Source organism: Lynx rufus, unplaced genomic scaffold (assembly GCF_022079265.1).
Source record: "Lynx rufus isolate CCGP_SWC_20201006 ecotype Redwood Valley unplaced genomic scaffold, mLynRuf1.p SCAF_34, whole genome shotgun sequence".
NCBI lineage: Eukaryota > Metazoa > Chordata > Mammalia > Carnivora > Felidae > Lynx > Lynx rufus.
This window is the reverse complement of record NW_025814850.1, coordinates 3,303,083-3,320,721: the sequence shown is the minus strand read 5'-3', so window position 1 is coordinate 3,320,721 and position 17,639 is coordinate 3,303,083. Positions and strand designations below refer to the sequence as shown.

General features: G+C 57.3%; 1 protein-coding gene across 8 annotated transcripts in view; it reads left to right on the top strand.

The window, feature by feature from the left end:
- ARHGAP27 (Rho GTPase activating protein 27) overlaps window positions 1-8,925 on the top strand; it is a 34,501-nt gene extending 25,576 nt beyond the window's left edge. For 3 of the 8 annotated variants that reach the window (XM_047093468.1, XM_047093467.1, XM_047093470.1), the window contains 13 exons: window positions 305-487; window positions 722-802; window positions 875-958; window positions 1,309-1,376; window positions 1,811-1,901; window positions 2,367-2,471; window positions 4,780-4,878; window positions 5,788-5,893; window positions 6,040-6,147; window positions 6,221-6,559; window positions 6,676-6,810; window positions 6,957-7,062; window positions 7,181-8,925. In XM_047093468.1, coding sequence (XP_046949424.1) covers window positions 305-487; window positions 722-802; window positions 875-958; window positions 1,309-1,376; window positions 1,811-1,901; window positions 2,367-2,471; window positions 4,780-4,878; window positions 5,788-5,893; window positions 6,040-6,147; window positions 6,221-6,559; window positions 6,676-6,810; window positions 6,957-7,062; window positions 7,181-7,358 — 1,683 coding nt within the window. In that variant the 3' untranslated portion in view covers window positions 7,359-8,925. Of the gene's footprint in view, window positions 1-304; window positions 488-721; window positions 803-874; window positions 959-1,308; window positions 1,377-1,810; window positions 1,902-2,366; window positions 2,472-4,779; window positions 4,879-5,787; window positions 5,894-6,039; window positions 6,148-6,220; window positions 6,560-6,675; window positions 6,811-6,956; window positions 7,063-7,180 lie in introns of those variants that run through there. The other 5 variants (XM_047093465.1, XM_047093471.1, XM_047093464.1 and 2 more) reach the window with 4 other exon arrangements.
- Window positions 8,926-17,639: the final 8,714 nt, after the last annotated feature.

Sequence of the window (17,639 nt, the reverse complement as noted above, 5' to 3'; positions counted from 1 at the left end):
CCGGGGTGGGCGGGGTCTCTTTGGGCCTCTGCCCCCCGCCCCTTGCTGCCCACGACGCCCGAGAATGAGGGAGGGGGCGGGGCCTGGCCGGGATGGGCGGGTGGCTTTAAGGGGCTTTAAGGGACCCCTGGATAAGGGAGGGGGCGGGGCCAGGGCGGAGTAGCTCTGAGGGTCTTAGACCCCACCTCCTGCTCCCCGCAGCCCCCAGACTGCTGGTGAGGGGACGTGGCCTGGCCTGAGGGGGCGGGGCCAGGGGTCTGTACTGGCTCTGAGACCCTCTGACTCCGTTTTCTGTACCCTGCAGCCCCCTACCCCTGAGACGGACTACCCCGAGTCGCTGACCAGTTACCCCGAGGAGGACTATTCCCCCGTGGGCTCTTTCAGTGAGCCACGGTCCGCCTCTCCCTTGGCCACGCCCCCCGGCTGGTCTTGCCACGTGAGCCCCGAGGGGCAGACGCTCTACACCAACCACTTCACCCAGGAGCAGGTAGGGGCAGCGGGCAGATGGGCGCAGACAGCCCCTGGGTCACTTCTTCAGCTCTTCCTCACCAGGAGCTCCCCTTAACATCATGAACTGCAGCTCCTGAGCAAGCTCCAAGAACCGCCCCCCCCCCACCGTCTTCTGCACCTGACCCTCCGGACTCCTGGGGGCTATATTGGGAAACTTTTCCTCCCCTCCCATGAGCCGGGCTTGGAGCCCTGACCATCCCTCTCCCCACAGTGGATGAGGCTGGAGGACGAACGCGGGAAGCCCTACTTCTACAACCCAGATGACGACTCGGTTCAGTGGGAGCTGCCCCAGGTAACTAACTGGGAAAGCGAGAGTCCTAGGGAGAAGGGAGGGCATTATACCTGACACTGTTTTACTCCCCAGGTTCCTGTCCCTGCCCCTCGAAGCATCTGCAAATCCAGCCAGAACAGTGAGACCCCAGCCCAGGCCAGCCCCCCTGAGGAGAAGGTAAAGGAAAGAGCATGTAGGTCCTAGCAGAAGAAATCGGGGCTTCCTGGAGGTCGTGGGGCCTGGGGCGGGGTCGGGCATGTCACCTCCATAGGCCCCAGCACTAGCCTGAGCTGAATGAACCTGGATCTGGGTTATCCTGGGCCCAGGTTTGGGTGAGGTTGGGAGCCGGGAGGAAATCTCTCCTGCTGGGGTGGGAGCAGGCACCCCACCAGCAGCAGCAGCAGAAAGGGGTCAGTGATGACTCAGGCCCCGCCTGGAAGGAGTTGCCGGCTGTTGGGGAGACTAGCCCCTGCCTGCCCTGTGGCTCAGCCCCTTAACCCCATCCTCTTTCCCTTTGTCTTTCTAAGATCAAGACCCTGGACAAGGCCGGTGTGCTGCATCGCACCAAGACGGTGGACAAAGGAAAGCGGCTCCGGTGAGAGCCTGTCTGCGTTCAGACTAGGGCAGGGCGGGCCTTAATTAAGATGACATTTACTGAGCACATCCCATATCGAGGCTTTTATTTTTTTTTTTTAAGTTTATTTATATAAGCAATCTCTACAGCAAATGTGGGGCTCGAACTCACAGCCCCGAGATGAAGAGTCAGTTCCATATGCCAGGCTCTTGTTAATCTTCATAGCAACTTTCTAAGAGGTCCCGTGAGGACACACTGAGGCACTGAGAGATAGTGACTTCCCCAGGGTCCCTTGGCCACCACGTGTTAGAACTGGGAGTCCAGCCCTCACGGTTGGGTACCCCAAGCTGAGCTGTGTTCTTAAGCTCTGTGCCCCGCTCCTGTGGGTGGAAGGGGGCCTCAGCCCAGGGCCCAGTGCAAGCTTGGCTACCCCCCACTTCCCCACCCCCACCTAGGAAGAAGCACTGGAGTGCCTCCTGGACGGTGCTGGAGGGTGGCATCCTGACTTTCTTCAAGGACTCCAAGGCCTCAGCTGCAGGCGGCCTGGTAAGGCCCAGGCCCCGGGACAGAGACCATCCCATCTGCTTCTGATTCCTGTGGCTCTTTACCTGATCTGGCTTGTCTAAGGCTAGGTCTGAGACAGTGGAATATGAGTGCCAGCGGAGCTGGGCCTTGGCAGGGGGTGACGACAGCAGATTCAGCCCACGACAAGTGCTTCCAGCCACCCTGGGCATGGGGAGCAGTCCTTGAGGGTGGCCTCCCCAGCCTGGTGGGCAGGCAGACTGGGGACTGGGCACACCTGCTCCTGGGGATGAGAGCTGTGCTCCTTTCTCCTTTCCTCCTGGGTGAGCAGGCAGCAAAGGACCAGCCAGTCCAGGATCCCTAGGTTCTAGGAACCCCTGGGCCCGCTTTCCCTATCCTGTCCCTGGAGCCAGGAGCCCTGGCAGGCCTGTCTGAGCTGAGGGCTCCTGGTAACTGTGCTCCCCCCAATCCTTCTCCCCTCTCCCACAGAGGCAGCCTCCCAAGCTCTCCACGCCTGAGTACACAGTGGATCTGAGGGGGGCCTCTCTCTCCTGGGCCCCCAAAGACAAATCTAGCAGGAAGAATGTGCTGGAGGTGAGTGATAGGGGTTGGGAGAAGGAGAAGGGGCTTACTGATGGCTTGAGACCCTCATTAGGCAAGCCTCAAGAAGGGGGACCTGGGGAGAGTGGGACTGGAATTCTCAGGGCTCAAAGCCAAAGTTGCCCCCACCCCGGGCATCCGCCCACAGCGTTTCTGGCATCATGGATTCTGCAGTTCCCTCTCCAGGAACTGGGTTCAAGTTCTTGGCCCCAAAACGCTGTTGAGAAGCAGGGGTCTCTGTGGAATGAAACTCATGCCTAGAAAGGCGGCCCTCATCCTAGACAGGAGATTCGCTGTCCCCCACTACTCACTTAAACACGCTGATCAGAGCCCAGCTTCCAGCTGAACTGGGTCCTCAGTGAATAAGTTGGGTCCCCAGTTTCCCAGGCTCCCCTAGCAGGAAGCAGAGGCCACGTGGGGCCCAGGCAAGGACCCTTATGGTACCACACATTCCACTGCCCACATGTGGTCTTGCTTTGAAACTACCTTTACCCTCACCTCCATCCCCAAAAGTTCTGAGGCAGCTCACAACAAGAACACGTGTGGTGAGCTGGTAAAATCCACTGAAAAGCCAGCACCAGCCACAACAAGTCAGAGGAAGGGGTCAGTGTGGAGAGGCATCAGGAGGCAGCTGATGTACAGGTGCTAGGTTGTTGCTAAAAAAAAAAAAAAAATCAGTTACATAGTTCTTATTGATGAGGGAGGGGTCTTTCCCCAATTTTGAGGGAAATCAAAGCTCTTTCCTAACCCTTAGCTCTTTTTTTTAATGTTTTATTTAATTTTCAAGAGAGAGAGAGTGGGGGAGAGGTGGGTGGGGGGAGGACAGAGGATCTGAAGTGGGCCCTGAGCTGACAGGGTGATAGCAGCAAGCCCGATGCAGGGCTCGAATCATGAACCGCGAGATCATGACCTGAGCTGAAGTTGGACGTGCAAGTGACTGAGCCGCCCAGGCGCCCCGGCTCTTTTTTTTTTTTTTTAATTTAATTTATTTATTTGGAGAGAGAGAGAGCGTGCACATGTGTGTGAGTGGGGAAGAGGCAGAGGGAAAGGGAGAGGGAGAGAGAGAATCACAGGCTCCGAGCTGTCAGCACAGAGCTCCGACGCGGGGCTCGAACTCACAAACTGTGAGATCGTGACCTGAGCAGAGATCAAGAGTCAGACACTTAACCAACTGAGCCACCCAGGTGCTCCCCCTAACCCTTAGCTCCCGAAGCAATTTTTAGTGTGGAGCTCCATTCTAGTTTAGCTGCTTCAGGTAACATGAGAAAAGCCACGAGCATAACCTCACCATTCAGCTCAGAAAATGCAGTTCTGCAAGGCACTTGAGTATGTAGTCTTCACCAAGCTTCATGCAGTTCTAGAACCAGTGTTATCCACAGAGCAGGCTTGGAAAACCAGTTTGATCTCATGAGCTACTCTGCTCAGTCAGTCCGTCTGGAGCCTTCTCCAGGTTTAGCAGCGTCAAGTGCTGTGACCAATTAGCAATGTCTGTCACGGGTGCCAGACCGGAGAACGTCACTTTGCTGTGCATGTCCCTTCCCTGACCTAAAGGGACGTCCTTCAACCAGTGCTCTATAAATGTCGTCCCTCTGACTTGGCTTTTGATGAAAGCTTCTGAATAAATGTTTCTGAGCTGTCTTTTCTGGCAAGAACTGGAAGGCAGATGGTACTTGTGGAAGTTATTCAAGCTGTTGGAAAGGCTGACAGTCTTGAACGGAAGCGGAGGAGCCCCCTGCTTCTGCTTCTTGGCCGCAGGTGGCCATCCTCCCTCCATCCAGGGCTGGCCTGCAGGCTCCTCTAGGATTTTTCTCAAGAGACAGCCCCAGATTCTATATCATGGCCAAGGTAGTTGGGCCCGGCAAATTTTCACAGCCAGTCTTCCTTGTCACTCCAGAGCCACAGGAAACTTCAGTAATAGTCCTCCAAAAACAGCTGGTTTGGGGCAGCTCAGCTTGCCTGTGCATTCAACAGGATGAACGTTTTGTGAAATCTGTTGCTACGTATACGTACAATATAGCCTTTCCTTCCGTATGAAACTTTCAGATATGAATGGATGTTGTTTTGAGAGGCCCCTGGTCTGCCCATCTGTAACAGATACGCTGTCACATACTGCATAAGGCATTCCAAAGTGGAATGCCTCGGCCCCCAGGGTGAGGCCCTTGCTCTATTATGCCTTCAGTTCCTGGGGACAAGGACAGATCATCTCCACCATTTCTCTGCCCCTCCCCCTCCCCCTGCTAAGGCCTTGCTCCGGGGTAGACCCAGGGAACCAGAGATGACTGAGTGACTTGTGTCTCTCCAGCTACGGAGCCGAGATGGCTCAGAGTACCTGATCCAGCACGACTCAGAGGCCATTATCAGCACCTGGCACAAGGCCATCGGCGAGGGCATCCAGGAGCTGGTAAGCAGAGCCCGGGGGCCTCTGGGGCTGGTGGGTCGGCCATTACACAGAGCAGCTGGGCCCACTGTGGGTCGGGCATCTGAGGATAAATGTCCCTCCCTGCAGATGGGCCGCCGAAGAAATAGTCTCTCATAAGTAGGCAAATCCAGCCTGTGGGGTTGCAGGGGTTGGCCCTGCAGGAGGGTTCTCCTAGGGGTGGAGACACAGCCTAGAGGAATGTCCTGTTTCAAGGGAGGCTGGAAGAAAAGTAAGTATCCAAGAAAGAGCCTCTGTACTAGAACGACAGGCTAAAACCACAAGATAAAATTTTAAGCTATTAAAATTTTAAAGTTAAAGAAGAGTCGACTATTTTTTTAGGTTCAAAAAATTAATTACATAGAGTTAGGACAGACCTCCTCTGACAGCTATTCACCTGGGAACAACCTGGGGCCTTTTGACCCTCGTTTCCCTAGGAGCCAGCAGGGGGGTACAGAATTTGGCTGTATTACTAGAGGTAGGAATCCAGATCTAGGGCGGTGATGCTGGTGCAGTTGTGGGCAGTGCGGAGGCCTCAGCTGGAACTGCAAATTCAGAACCAGGAGCCACATACTGAGGAATGCTAACCTAGTGGAGTGTGCACAGAGGAGCTAGGAAAATACGGGAAACGGGGGCCAGGATAAGAAAGAGTGGGAGAGAACAGGATAACTGTCTCCAACAGCTGAAGGGCTTCCAAGCAGCCAAGGGAGGTGAAGTTTCTGAGATTCCCCTGGTGGAAGGAGGTCAGGGGAGGTTAACTGGGGAAGGGAACAACAGGGCACTCTGCCTGGGAGTCACCAGAGCCGCTGGGAGGGGCGTCGGGGTCCCCGCCCCAGCCCAGATGGACTTCCAGCTGGCACCGGGCTCTGCCAATCTGAGGCCCCGTGATTCCAGTCCGCAGACCTGCCCCCGGAGGAGGAAAGCGAGAGCAGCAACGCGGACTTCGGGTCCAGGGAGCGCCTGGGAAGCTGGCTGGAGGGTGAGGCGCGGCCCACTGCAGGTGCGCGGTGGTGGGGGTGGGGGGCGGAGGGCGTCTCCTGGGGGCGGGGGTGGGGTGGAACAGGGGACGACCCACCCGGCCAGTCCCGGCGCCACCGAGCGACTCGGGCGCCACCGAGCGACTCGGCCCCGCATGCCCATGCCCAGGCGCAGCCACCGCGGAGAGCGACCTGAGCAAGGTCCGGCACAAGCTCCGCAAGTTCCTGCTGAGGCGGCCCACGCTGCAGTCGCTGCGGGAGAAGGGCTACATCAAAGGTACGGGAGGGAGCCGGCGAGCGCGGCGCGGGCGGCTGGGGGGCCGGGCAGCGCTCACGGGCCTCTCCCCCAGACCAGGTGTTCGGCTGCGCGCTGGCCGCGCTGTGTGAACGCGAGAGGAGCTCGGTGCCGCGCTTCGTACAGCAGTGCATCCGCACCGTCGAGGCCCGGGGTACGCGCGGCGCCCGGAGGCCTCCCTCCGGGGCCGCTTGGCGGAGAGCCCTGGGCGGGCGCAGGGCGGCGGAGGGAGAACGGGAGCCCCTGGGTAGGAGCCATAGCGGGAGCTTTAGACCCATCCCACCAAACCCGAGGTCAGCGCCTCCGTCTGCCCCAGGGCTGGACATCGACGGCCTGTACCGCATCAGTGGAAACCTGGCCACCATCCAGAAGCTGCGCTATAAGGTGGACCACGGTGAGGCCCGTCCTCCGTCCCCGACCCCAGGGCCTGAAGGCGCAAAGGGGTGCTAACCGCCTCTTCCTCCCCCCCCCCCCCGCCCCAACCTTCCTTTCCCCATCGCCGTGTGGCAGATGAGCGCCTGGACCTGGAGGACGGGCGCTGGGAGGACGTCCACGTGATCACCGGCGCCCTGAAGCTCTTCTTTCGAGAGCTGCCGGAGCCCCTCTTTCCCTTCTCGCACTTCCGCCAGTTCATCGAGGCCATCAGTGAGCGCCTGGGGGAGGTGGGGGGGACGGGGTGGGGGTGGGGCCGGCCTGCCTCGGGCACCCCCTTGGCTGGACCCCGCCCCCACTCTCCCCACTGGGACTCAGCCCCTCCGTTCCCCTGGCCGAGCCGACCCTCCCTTCCCTAGAGCTGCCGGACCAGGCCCAGCGCGGCCGCCGTGTGCGCGACCTGGTGCGCTCTCTGCCCGCCCCCAACCACGACACGCTGCGGCTGCTCTTCCAGCACCTGTGCCGGTGAGCCGGACAGCCGCGCGGGAATGGGGAGGCAGGTGCTGGCGGACCCCCCCCCCCCGCGCCCCCTCCAGCTCTGGGCCCTGATGGCCTCCGTCCCCACCCCACTCCCCCCCTGCAGGGTGATCGAGCACGGCGATCAGAACCGCATGTCGGTGCAGAGCGTGGCCATAGTGTTCGGGCCCACGCTGCTGCGGCCCGAGGCTGAGGAAACCAGCATGCCCATGACCATGGTGTTCCAGAGTCAGGTGGTGGAGCTCATCCTGCAGCGGTGTTCAGACATCTTCCGGCCGCACTGACAGCCGACCCCACCCTCACCCCCGACGCTGGCGCTGCGGACCTGGGACTGGGGACCGCGACAGGGGTCCCACCAGAGAAGCTGGACGGTTGGAGGCCGCTTGGCCAAACTCTTATCTGTGAGACCCGCCGCTTCCCATCGGTCCGCAGGCGGATGTGAAATCTGCGCCGCTGGGTGCAGTATGGTGACCCCTGGTGGGCAGTTTGCAAAATGTGATTCCCCCCGCACCCCACCCTCCCCTCACCCACCGCCCTGGCCTGTCTTGTTTGGGGCTTCGTTGGGTTTGGTTCTTTATTACATAGACACCTACTGTGTGTGTGTGTGTGTGTGTGTGTGTGTGAGAGAGAGAGAGAGAGAGAGAGAGAGAGAGAGAATTGTGGGGGGTGAGTTTGATTTCCCAGATGGGCCATGCCCCAGGGGAGGACTTGGGGTGAGGGGCTTCTCAGCTTTTTCAGGCCTGCACCTGGTCAGGCCTTCAAGGACGCCCTCCCTGTGGGGCCCCGGCCCTGTGTGGGTCATGAAGCAGCAACATACACCTTCCTTCCTTCCCCGCTGCCCTGCCTTGCCTCAGGCGCAGCTCCTGCCTGACTCTCAGTGGCTGACTGTGGGCCATTTTCATCTGCTTCCCTGATCCAGGCCTCTGCCCTCCCTGATCCACTCGTGTTCTGAGCAAGGGTTCTCCATATTCGCTAAGCGCATACCCTGAGCTGGCCACCTGCTATGCACCGTTTCCACACACAGTCCCGTTGTACAAATGAAGAAACCGAGGCAGAGGCAAAGTGACTTGTTCAGGGTCCCGTGGGGGTGATGGGTCGGACTGCCCAGCTCAGGCTCCTCTCGCAGCACAGCACAGCCTCCCAGGAGGCCCTTTCCTCCAAGCTATCCCTCTCCTCCAAACCCCATCGTGGGCTTACGGGGAAAGCCAAAGAAATGAAGGTAGGCTCTGTCTGGGCCTTGGGAGACCCTCAGGGCAGAGGGGAAACCCGCCCCAGCTGGGGGAGGGGGAATTAGCACTGGCAACGGATCCCCAGCCCCTCTCAGCGCCCTGGCCGCCCGGCACGCCTACCTGGCGCCCACCTGGTCATAAAGAGCTGGGAGAGGCCTGCAGGGTTGGGGGAAGGGGGGGGGTACAGCCTCTGGAAAGGGAGCGTGAGCCCCAGGGGCAGCAATGCCCTCTCCCTCCTCATACACAAACCACCTCAGTTTGTGGGTCTCGCCCCACCCTCCACCCCCCTCCCCAGCTACGGTTCATTTCTTCGACAAACAATAGGAACTGATATTTATTGACATTTGCGCCACGCCAAGCATCTCACCCGGATCGTCTCAGTTTCTCACAGCCAATATTTATTGTCTGCTCCTCCGCGCCGGGCACTGTGCGCTGGGGCGGGGGTGCCACCCACGCCACCGCTCTGGTGGAGCACCTGGCCCGGTGGCCGACCCAAGCCCACCTCACATGCCAGCAGGGCCGGGACAAGAGTACAAACGGAGGCCTCACCCCATGCATCGAAATATTGTAAAGTTACAAATCAAGATATAACTGTTAAATAAAAATATGTTCTATTCTCCTACTTTGGTAAATACACGTTCATAATGACCTAATGACCAGGTTCCAATGTAAACTTCTGTGACTCTTCTGAGTTCTGTGCCCGGTGTGTTGGCACGAGAAGAGCTGGCTCCTGCTGTCCTGTGGCCACCCGCGTATGGTCCACCCTTAAGGGAATGGGCCTGGGGCCACTCGGGCAGGGAATTCTGGGGTCTTGCATATCGGGAGCAGGGCCCAAAGGGAAGGGCCTGGGCTCCAAGGGGTCCCACAGATTCCTCATCCTGTGGGGAGAGAGAAAGGGGGTCAAGAGTAGAACCTTCTAAAGAGGAGGATCCACAGCCGGGCAAGGATTCCTCTCACCCAGGCCTAAGGACAGAACTAAACAGAGGTTAAACAACTGATTACGTGGTTACATTATTGTGTACAAAAGCTAAGAAAAAACGCAGGGTGCCCTAAAGGCGTGTCACTCGGGAGTGGCTGTCCCTCAGGAGCCTGAGATGCTTCTGCAGAAGCCCCATTTGAGCTAAGCACTAAAGAATCAAGAGACATCAACAAGATGAGGACTTAAGGGAAGGGTGTCCAGCCAGAGGAACAGCATGTGCAAAGGCTCTGAGACAAGAAGGCTTGTGGAGAGAACAAAATCTGAAAAGACGGGGTGCCTGGGTGGCTCAGTCAGTTAAGCGTGTTGACTTCAGCTCAGGTCAGAATCTCCCGGTTGGTGGGTTTGAGCCCCACGTCAGGCTCTGTGCTGACAGCACGGATCCTACTTGGGATTCTCTCTCTCTCCCTTTCTCTCTGCGCCCCCCCCCCAAATAAACTTTTAAAAAATCTGAAAAGACCATTGTGACTAGAGCCCATACAACCAGTGAGCATGTGTGAGAGGTGACGCAGGAAAGGCAGGCAGAGGACAGGGTGTGCCTGTGAACGGGGCAGGGGCGGGGGAGGGGGGGAAGGGGCTGTGGCAGGAGGACCCTTGGGCAGGGAGGTCTTGGGAAGCATCCGCTCCCCTGACCGTCCTCACCCCACCCCAGGCTCCTGACCCTGTCGACGCCTTGGTGAGCAGGCAAGGTAGCAGCAGGCAGAGAATTTCCAGAATCAGTCACCGGGAGGAGCTTCAGAAATCACCCACTGCCAATGAGGAACCTCCTAGAGAGACGATGTCCTAACTCACCTGAGGTCACATGGCAGCTTGGTGACAGAGCCCTGCCCGGAGCTTCAAGTGTGGGCTCCGCCATAAATCCTCAACACCCCGCACAGGGCACGGGAGCACGGCAGGTGCTCCCTGAATATATTTGGAACGAATTGGATTGTGTCTGGAGACACAAAGAAAGATACATAAAAATAGTAGCTGCCCTCTTGAAGCACCAGCTGGTTGGGAGACAGACCTAAAAATAAGGGACAGTAGCGCCGCTGATAAGGGCTGTCACTGAGGGCTCTCTCCCCAGCCTGCACCCTCTGAGCAGATGCTCCAGATCCTGCTATAGCCGGGCATCTGCCCCCGAAGCTGCCCCAGAAAAAACCAGTGCCTGCCTGGTTGCCAAGCCCTGTGGACAATGCCCAGTCCTCACGCAAGTGGACACGTGAAGTGCCTATTGTCCCCCCACGAAGCACGCCGCTCCTCCACCTGCCGCCTCGTGGGTCTCTGCCCACTCTGGAAACAGCGATGCCCCCTTGGGGGGGTGGTGCCGTCAGCCCATTGCTCTCTCCCCTCCACCCTCCCTAAGGGCCCTCATCCATTCCTTTCTGGGGACTCAGTCACCAGGCCCGCACGTGGGTCACCCAAAAATCTCTCACCAGCCTGGACGCCTCTCCCCTGAGTTCCAAGTGCAAACGGCTGCCCACGCGGATGGCTCCCAGACACCCTGAGAGCCACCTGCCTGCAGCAAAACTCTGAAAGCAGCCCTTCTCCCTGCTTCTGGGCCTCGCTCTCCACTTACCAGTCCCCTCCCCCTCCCCGCTGGTCCTTGTCTTCTACCTCCTGCCTCCCGTCCCCCTCCCCCTCAGTCTCTCATCCGGGTGACCCAGCCAATTGCCCTGCCTTCCTCCCCTTCACCTGTTCACCTGCCTCTTCCTCCTCCTCCTCTCAGCTCCCCCGTCCCCCCAGCTCTCAGCACATGGGCTCCGGGCATTTGCAATTGTGCTTCCCCACTAGGCTGCTGGCCAGCATGTCTTTATCCATCCCCTCACGGCCACATAAATACCATTGGATGGACATTCCTTTTTTTTTTTTTTTAATATTTTATTTATTTTTGAGAGAGAGCGCGAGAGAGCATGCGAGTGGGGGAAGGGCAGAGAGAGAGGGGGACGGAGGCTCCGAGGCAGGCTCTGCGCTGACAGCAGAGAGCCCGATCTGGGGGCTCGAACTCGAACGGCGAGACCACGACCTGAGCCGAAGTCTGGCGCTTAACCGACTGCGCCGCCCCGGGCGCCCCTACATTTCTTTATGCGTTCACTAATCGGTGAACATTTGGGTGGTTTCCACTTTGGGGCTATTGTGAATGATGCTGCTGTCAGCCCTCGTGTCCAAGGTTTTATGTGGACACGCCGTGTCAGCGTGGGCTGCCGTAACAAAATGCCACAGACTGGGTGGCCCGGACAACAGAAACTTTCTCACAGCTCTGGGGCTGGAAGTCTCCGATCAGGCTGCCTTCCTGGCTTGCAAGACGGCTGCCTTCTTGCCGTGTGCTCACGGGGCAGAGAAAGAGAGAGAGAGATCATCTCTTCCTTGTCTTACAGGGACACGAAGCCCATCGTGGGGGCCCCCTGTCCTCCTGGGCCCTACCTCCAAGTATCACCACATTGGGAGTTAGGGCTTTGGCCTATGAATTGCAGGGGTGGGGGGGTGGGGGCGGTGAACACAATCATTCAGACCGACCACGGATGTCTTAATTCCCTGGGGTACCCACCCAGGCGTGGACTCGCTGGGTCAGATGGTCACTCTACGTTTCACTTTTGGAGGAACCAAAACTACGGTTTTCTACGGTGGCTGAATCATTTTACACTCTCCCCAGCAACGTGTGAGGGTTTCTGTTCTCTCCCACCTTCCGCAACCACTGCCCCACAGACTCCTCCTCAAACCTCTGGCCCTCCCCGCCTCCTCTCACTCTCGCTCTCCCTCTGGCTCTCTCGCTCTCGCTCTCTCTCCCTCTCCAGATGGCCTCACCTCTACCTCACAGAAATGATGGAAACCCTCAACATCCCACCAGCAAAGCTTACAGCTGGCTCACCGAATCCTCCCTCCCTCGCCTCCCGGCCCCCCCCCCCCCCCCCCCCCCCCCCCCCCCCGGTACCTCAGAGCAGACGTCACTCCAGGGCTCAGCTAATCTCCTCCCTTTTCCAGAAGGTAGCCACTATCACTGGCCACCTTTCTCTCCTCCTCACTGAACTGCTGTCTCAGGTGGGTCTCCCCAGGAAATGGAAAGAAGGAAGCTCACTGGGGAGCGGTCTCGGGAGCCACACCTGGTGGGGGAGGGGGTGGGGGATGAAGGCCACAGGATCAGGCTGAGGGGAAACTGAGCTGGGATACAGGCCCCTCCCAGCCTCCGCCGACCCCGCGGGCAGCTCTGGAGCTGGGACAGCCTCAGCGTTGTCCCACGTTGTGGCAAGGGGGCCAGACCTTTATTAACCACCTCGTCGTCCAGTCGCTGGATGAGGCCCGTCTTGGGAGGGGGGAGGGGGGAAGGCCCATGAATTTAGGCAAAGAGACTCTTCAGCCCAAGGCACGTCCTAGAGAGCGGCTCAGACGGGACCTGTCAGCAGTCAACCCCGCCACCCCTGGGGAACTAGGCGCCCGGGGCACCCACTGCAACATCCAGCCAGCTCTTTCCTCCCTCCATTTGCTGCCTTTGTTCATGCTTTGACCCCCACACACCATCAGACTCCTGAATTTCCCCCCTAAACTTCCCAACGATGCCACCTCGATAACTGCTGGACGTTGGGGGTCCTCGTATCAGCCGTTCCCTTGGGAGCACCGGTCTCTGCTGACCACCCTCTCCTTGGAAACATTCTCTTGCTCTTGGCTGGCACACCGCCACCTCCCCCTGGGCCTTCCCACTCCGGCCACAGCACTCATTCCCTTCCGCCCAGCTGGAAAGGTCAGCGTCCTCGGACCCAGCGCCTCCTCTCCCTCTGTACTCGCTCCCTGAGTGACGCGACCCACACCCACGGCATCGGTGCCTCGCTCGTCCATAGCCCCAGGCCTGACTGCTCCCAGAAGCTCCAGACCCCTGTGTCTCCCTAACAACCTGACATCTGCCTGCGCCCGTCCTCAGACTAGGTTCATGACCTTCCCCAAACCCAGCCCTCGCCCAGTGAAATGGCTGCATGACCCTCCAAGCTGGGCAAGTCAGAAACCTGGGGGTATGGCCTTCTCGCTCTTTCTCCCCCTCTCTCCACCCTCCACACCTGATCTATATCCCCGTTTTGTCAGTTCTACCTCTCACATCCACCCACTTCTCTCCAACGAGAGTCCCACCTAGTCTCAGGGGCTCACATCTCCTGCCTGGACCACTGCAGCAGCCTCCTAGCAACGCCCTCCCCCTTCCCACAACCTCTTTCCCCCACCCCACCCACGCTCGTTTAAAATGACAAACCTGAGGAGCGCCAGGGTGGCTCAGTCAGTTAAGCGTCCCACTTCAGCTCAGGTCATGATCTCAAGGTTCATGGGTTCGAGCCCCGTGTTGGGCTCTGTGCTGACAGCTCGGAGCCTGGAGCCCGCTTCAGATTCTGTGTCTCCCTCTCTCTCTGCCCCTCCCCTGCTCACACTGTGTGTGTCTCTCTCTCTCTCAAATATAAGTGAACATTAAAAAAAATTAAAATTAGGGGCGCCTGGGTGGCTCAGGTGGTTAAGCATCCGACTTCAACTCAGGTCACGATCTCGCAGTCCGTGAGTTTGAGCCCTGCGTCGGGCTCTGGGCTGATGGCTCGGAGCCTGGAGCCTGCTTCCGATTCTGTGTCTCCCTCTCTCTCTGCCCCTCCCCTGTTCATGCTCTGTCTCTCTCTGTCTCAAAAATAAATAAACGTTAAAAAAAAATTAAAATTACACACCTAATAGGGGCGCCTGGATGGCTCAGTTGGTTAAGCACCCGCTCTTGACCGCGGCTCAGGTCATGATCTCATGATTCGTGGGATCGAGCCCTGCGTGGGGCCTCTGCACCGAAAGTGTGGAGCCTGCTTGGGATACTCTCTCTCCCTCTCTCTCTCTGCCCCTTCCCTGCTTGCTCTCTCTCAAAATAAATAAATAAACTTAAAAAAAATAACAACCTGATTAACCTGATGATATCATCATCCTGCTTAAAAACGTTTCTGCTCATTTTAGGAAAAGACCACAAACTTTAACGTGGCCTCCAGGGCTCTGCCTGGTTTGTCCCCTGCGGGGTCCTTAGCTTCTCCTCGTGGGGCAGTATAGCTCAGTGGTTCAGAGCACGGGCTCTGGATTTGTCTGGAATCCCCTTTGTCTGGATTCAAACCTAAGCTCCACAATACCCCTGCTAGATGCTTCTGAGTAATTGACTCATCCCTCTGTGTCTTCGCATCTGGAAAATGGGGATGCCGATAGCAGTACCAATCTCCTAGGGTAATTGTGAAGATTACGTGAGATTCTACTTTTGAGGTTCTGAGAACAGAGTCTGGCCAGAGTAAACACTCAGTAAAAAACTTGCTGGGCCTGTGCCTTACTTGCTTTCCTGGTTTCTGCACTACAACTTCACCTTTCCCAAAGGTTTCATGATCTTTCCTGCCCCAGGGCCTTTGCATGTGCTGTACCCTCTCTTCAGTTCTCTTTTCCCCTTTGCCTTCGTCATCTTTTTGCATTCTGCTCAGGTAACCTTTCCTTAGGCATCTCCTCCTAATACCCAGCTAGGCCAGCTTTCTTTGTTATACGTCGAGACCCACGTGTTTCTCTTATCTCAGCTTGTCATTTTATGATACATACCATGATTATTTATTGCTGTCTACCCTCTGTGGTCCTATAAACCTCAGTATCATCTTTGTATGCTCACCTTTGTAAGCCTAGCCCCAGCAGAGTGCCTGGGACGTGACAGGTATTCAATAAATACTTGTTGATGAGGCAATACATGAAAAAGCAGACAGCCAGAGTTCAAATCCCAGCTCTGTCACTTTCTATCAAGTGATCTGAGGCCGGCGGTTCACCTCAGTGTGCTTATCTGTAAGGTTAGGACATTCATGCTCACCTCGGAGACTTCTTACGATTATAAAGTGAGATGGGTGCAATGTACATGGCCCAGAAGCTGGTACAGGAACATTCGGGAGGCCATGTTATCTTCTTCATTCCTCAGGCCTGAGAATGGTCCTGGGTCCTGGGGTAAGAGAGCCTCAGCAGCAGGCCCAGGGGCGGCCAGAGGCAGAAGTGTCCTGAGGTCCCTCCATGTGCAGCCAGAATACCAGGAGGGCAGGACGGCACAAGGGACTGTGACCCTTTTGCTCCCCAGAGCTCCAGAGCAGCGTTTTTTCATGACTTGAGCCTGAGTCCCAGCAGTGCTACGGGAAGGCTCCATCTGGGGGCCAGAGCATCAGAAGAAGAGCGCCCCCTTCAGGCCGGTACAGGAGGGGACCCATTGACAGAATCCGGTAGAATCAGGGCTGGGAGGCCCCGTCCCCTGCACCTTCCGAGAGGGGATATTCTTTTGCTGTCGCCAGCCTCCGAGGGGGGGTTGATTTATTCAAAGAGTTGAAAGACTTCCCTTCATGGACTCCATCCCCCACAGGCCACTGGGTTGCGCCCTGAGTAAATGGGCAGGTGGATGATAAGGCCAGGTGGGCTTTTTCTTCTTCTCATAAACTTTTTCGTTTCAAAGAATGATGACTCACAAGAAGTTACACAAATAGTACAGAGAGGTCCTGTGTGCCCATCACTTTGCTTCCCCCCCACCCCCCCGGTGGTGGCAACTTTGGTAACTGCAATGTGCTCTGAAAACCAGGAACGTGATCAGCACCATGGGACGAACTAGACTCACTCCATTTCCTTCTTTCTTATGTGCACTCCTTTTTCGTCTGTCTTTGTGTATAATCCCATGACATTTCTTATCACATGTATAGATTCGTATAACCGCCACCACAGTCAAGACACCGAATTGTTCCGGGGCGCCTGGGTAGCTCAGTCGGTTAAGCGTCCGACTTCGGTTCAGGTCATGATCTCGCCGTTTGTGGGTTCGAGCCCTGCATCAGGGTCTGCGTTGACGGTGTGGAGCCTGCTTGGGATTCTCTCTCTGCCCTTCCCCTGCTTGCACTCTCTCTCTTTCTCAAAAATAAATAAATTAATTAAAAAAAAAAAAGATATCAGGGGCCCCTGGGTGGCTCAGTCGGTTGGGTGTCTGACTTTGGCTCAGGTCATGATCTCAGGGTTTGTGGGTTCGAGCCCCATGTCGGGCTCTGTGCTGACAGCTCAGAGCCTGGAGCCTGCTTTGGACTCTGTGTCTCCCTCTCTCTCTCTGCCCCTTCCCCACTCACACTCTCTCTCTCTCTCTCTCCCTCTCTCAAAAATAAACAATAAATAAATAAATAAATTAATTAATTAAAAGATACCGAATTGTTCCATCACCTTAAAAGAAATCCCTCATGCTGCCTCTTTACAGCCACACCCTGCCTCCCCTTCCCTCATGCCTGGCAACCTTGTCAGCTGTCCATCTCTCTAATTATGTCATTTCGAGAAAGTTCTATAGATGGAATCATAAATTATGCACCTTTCGAGATTGGCTTTTTGCGCTCCGTGTAATGCCTTTAAGAGCCATTCAAGTCCTCCTGAGTATCAGTTCACTGCTTGTACTCCACAAATACACTTCTAAAGAGGTTCTCCCAGCTGTGGGCGGATGATGGAGGGAAGAAGACCAGTTAGGAAGCTGCTGGGGTCCAGGTAAATATCGCAAGTCAGACTTCCATCCCTGCAAGGGCTCCCCGCCTCTGGAACCAGCCCTAGATGGCTCCAGGCCCCCTGCCTCAGGGTCAGCCACGGGGACGACGTGATGCGGCTTGTGGGAGAGCGGCTGACAATAGGGGGCGCCCGAGGTCTTCTGTCCGAAGGGTGATTCTCCACATTGAGCGCTAGGCAGGGATCCGGGGCACTTTGGGCGGCTGTACGCGCTAACCAAGAGAACTTTAGGGTCTTATCCCCCTCCAGACCCCAGCCCCAAGTTTCAGGGCAGCCTTGAGCCCTAAGACCGGGGAATGAGGCTGATAAAGTATGCGGAGCTGCTGAGGAGAGGCCTGAACCCGAGGAAGTAGGCAGGTGTGGTGCAGGGGGAAGAGGTTCTGGCCCTCCACCTGCCCAGGGGTCCCTCTCAGAGGGGGGGCTCTGAGCTCAGACCACCGGGCTGGGCCTTGGCACCTCTGTCACATCCACCCTGTCCCACCCAGGACAATTGCTCTCTTGTCCCAGGGAACTCTCCCAGGACCCTGGAACATGTGTAAGCCCTCCCTCCCCATACTCTGTCCCCCTCTTGCACGCCTCCCTGCAAGCCGCCTTTCGCTGGCCCCCAAAACCCCGGGCTGATTAAGCGCGATGGGCTGTATAGAGCCTGCCTTTGTGAAACGCAAAGCGGGCACTTACTGTGTGAGGCACCTGCTAAACCTGAGGGCCAGGAAGAGAAGCAGCATTCCCAGGGATCTGGCCCCTGTCTGATGGTGGAACAGCGCTGAGTCACTGGATTATCCTCAAAACCTACGCTGACCCATCACCTTCTGAATTCAAGCCACTTTTCATGATCTTAACCCAGTCCCAGGCTC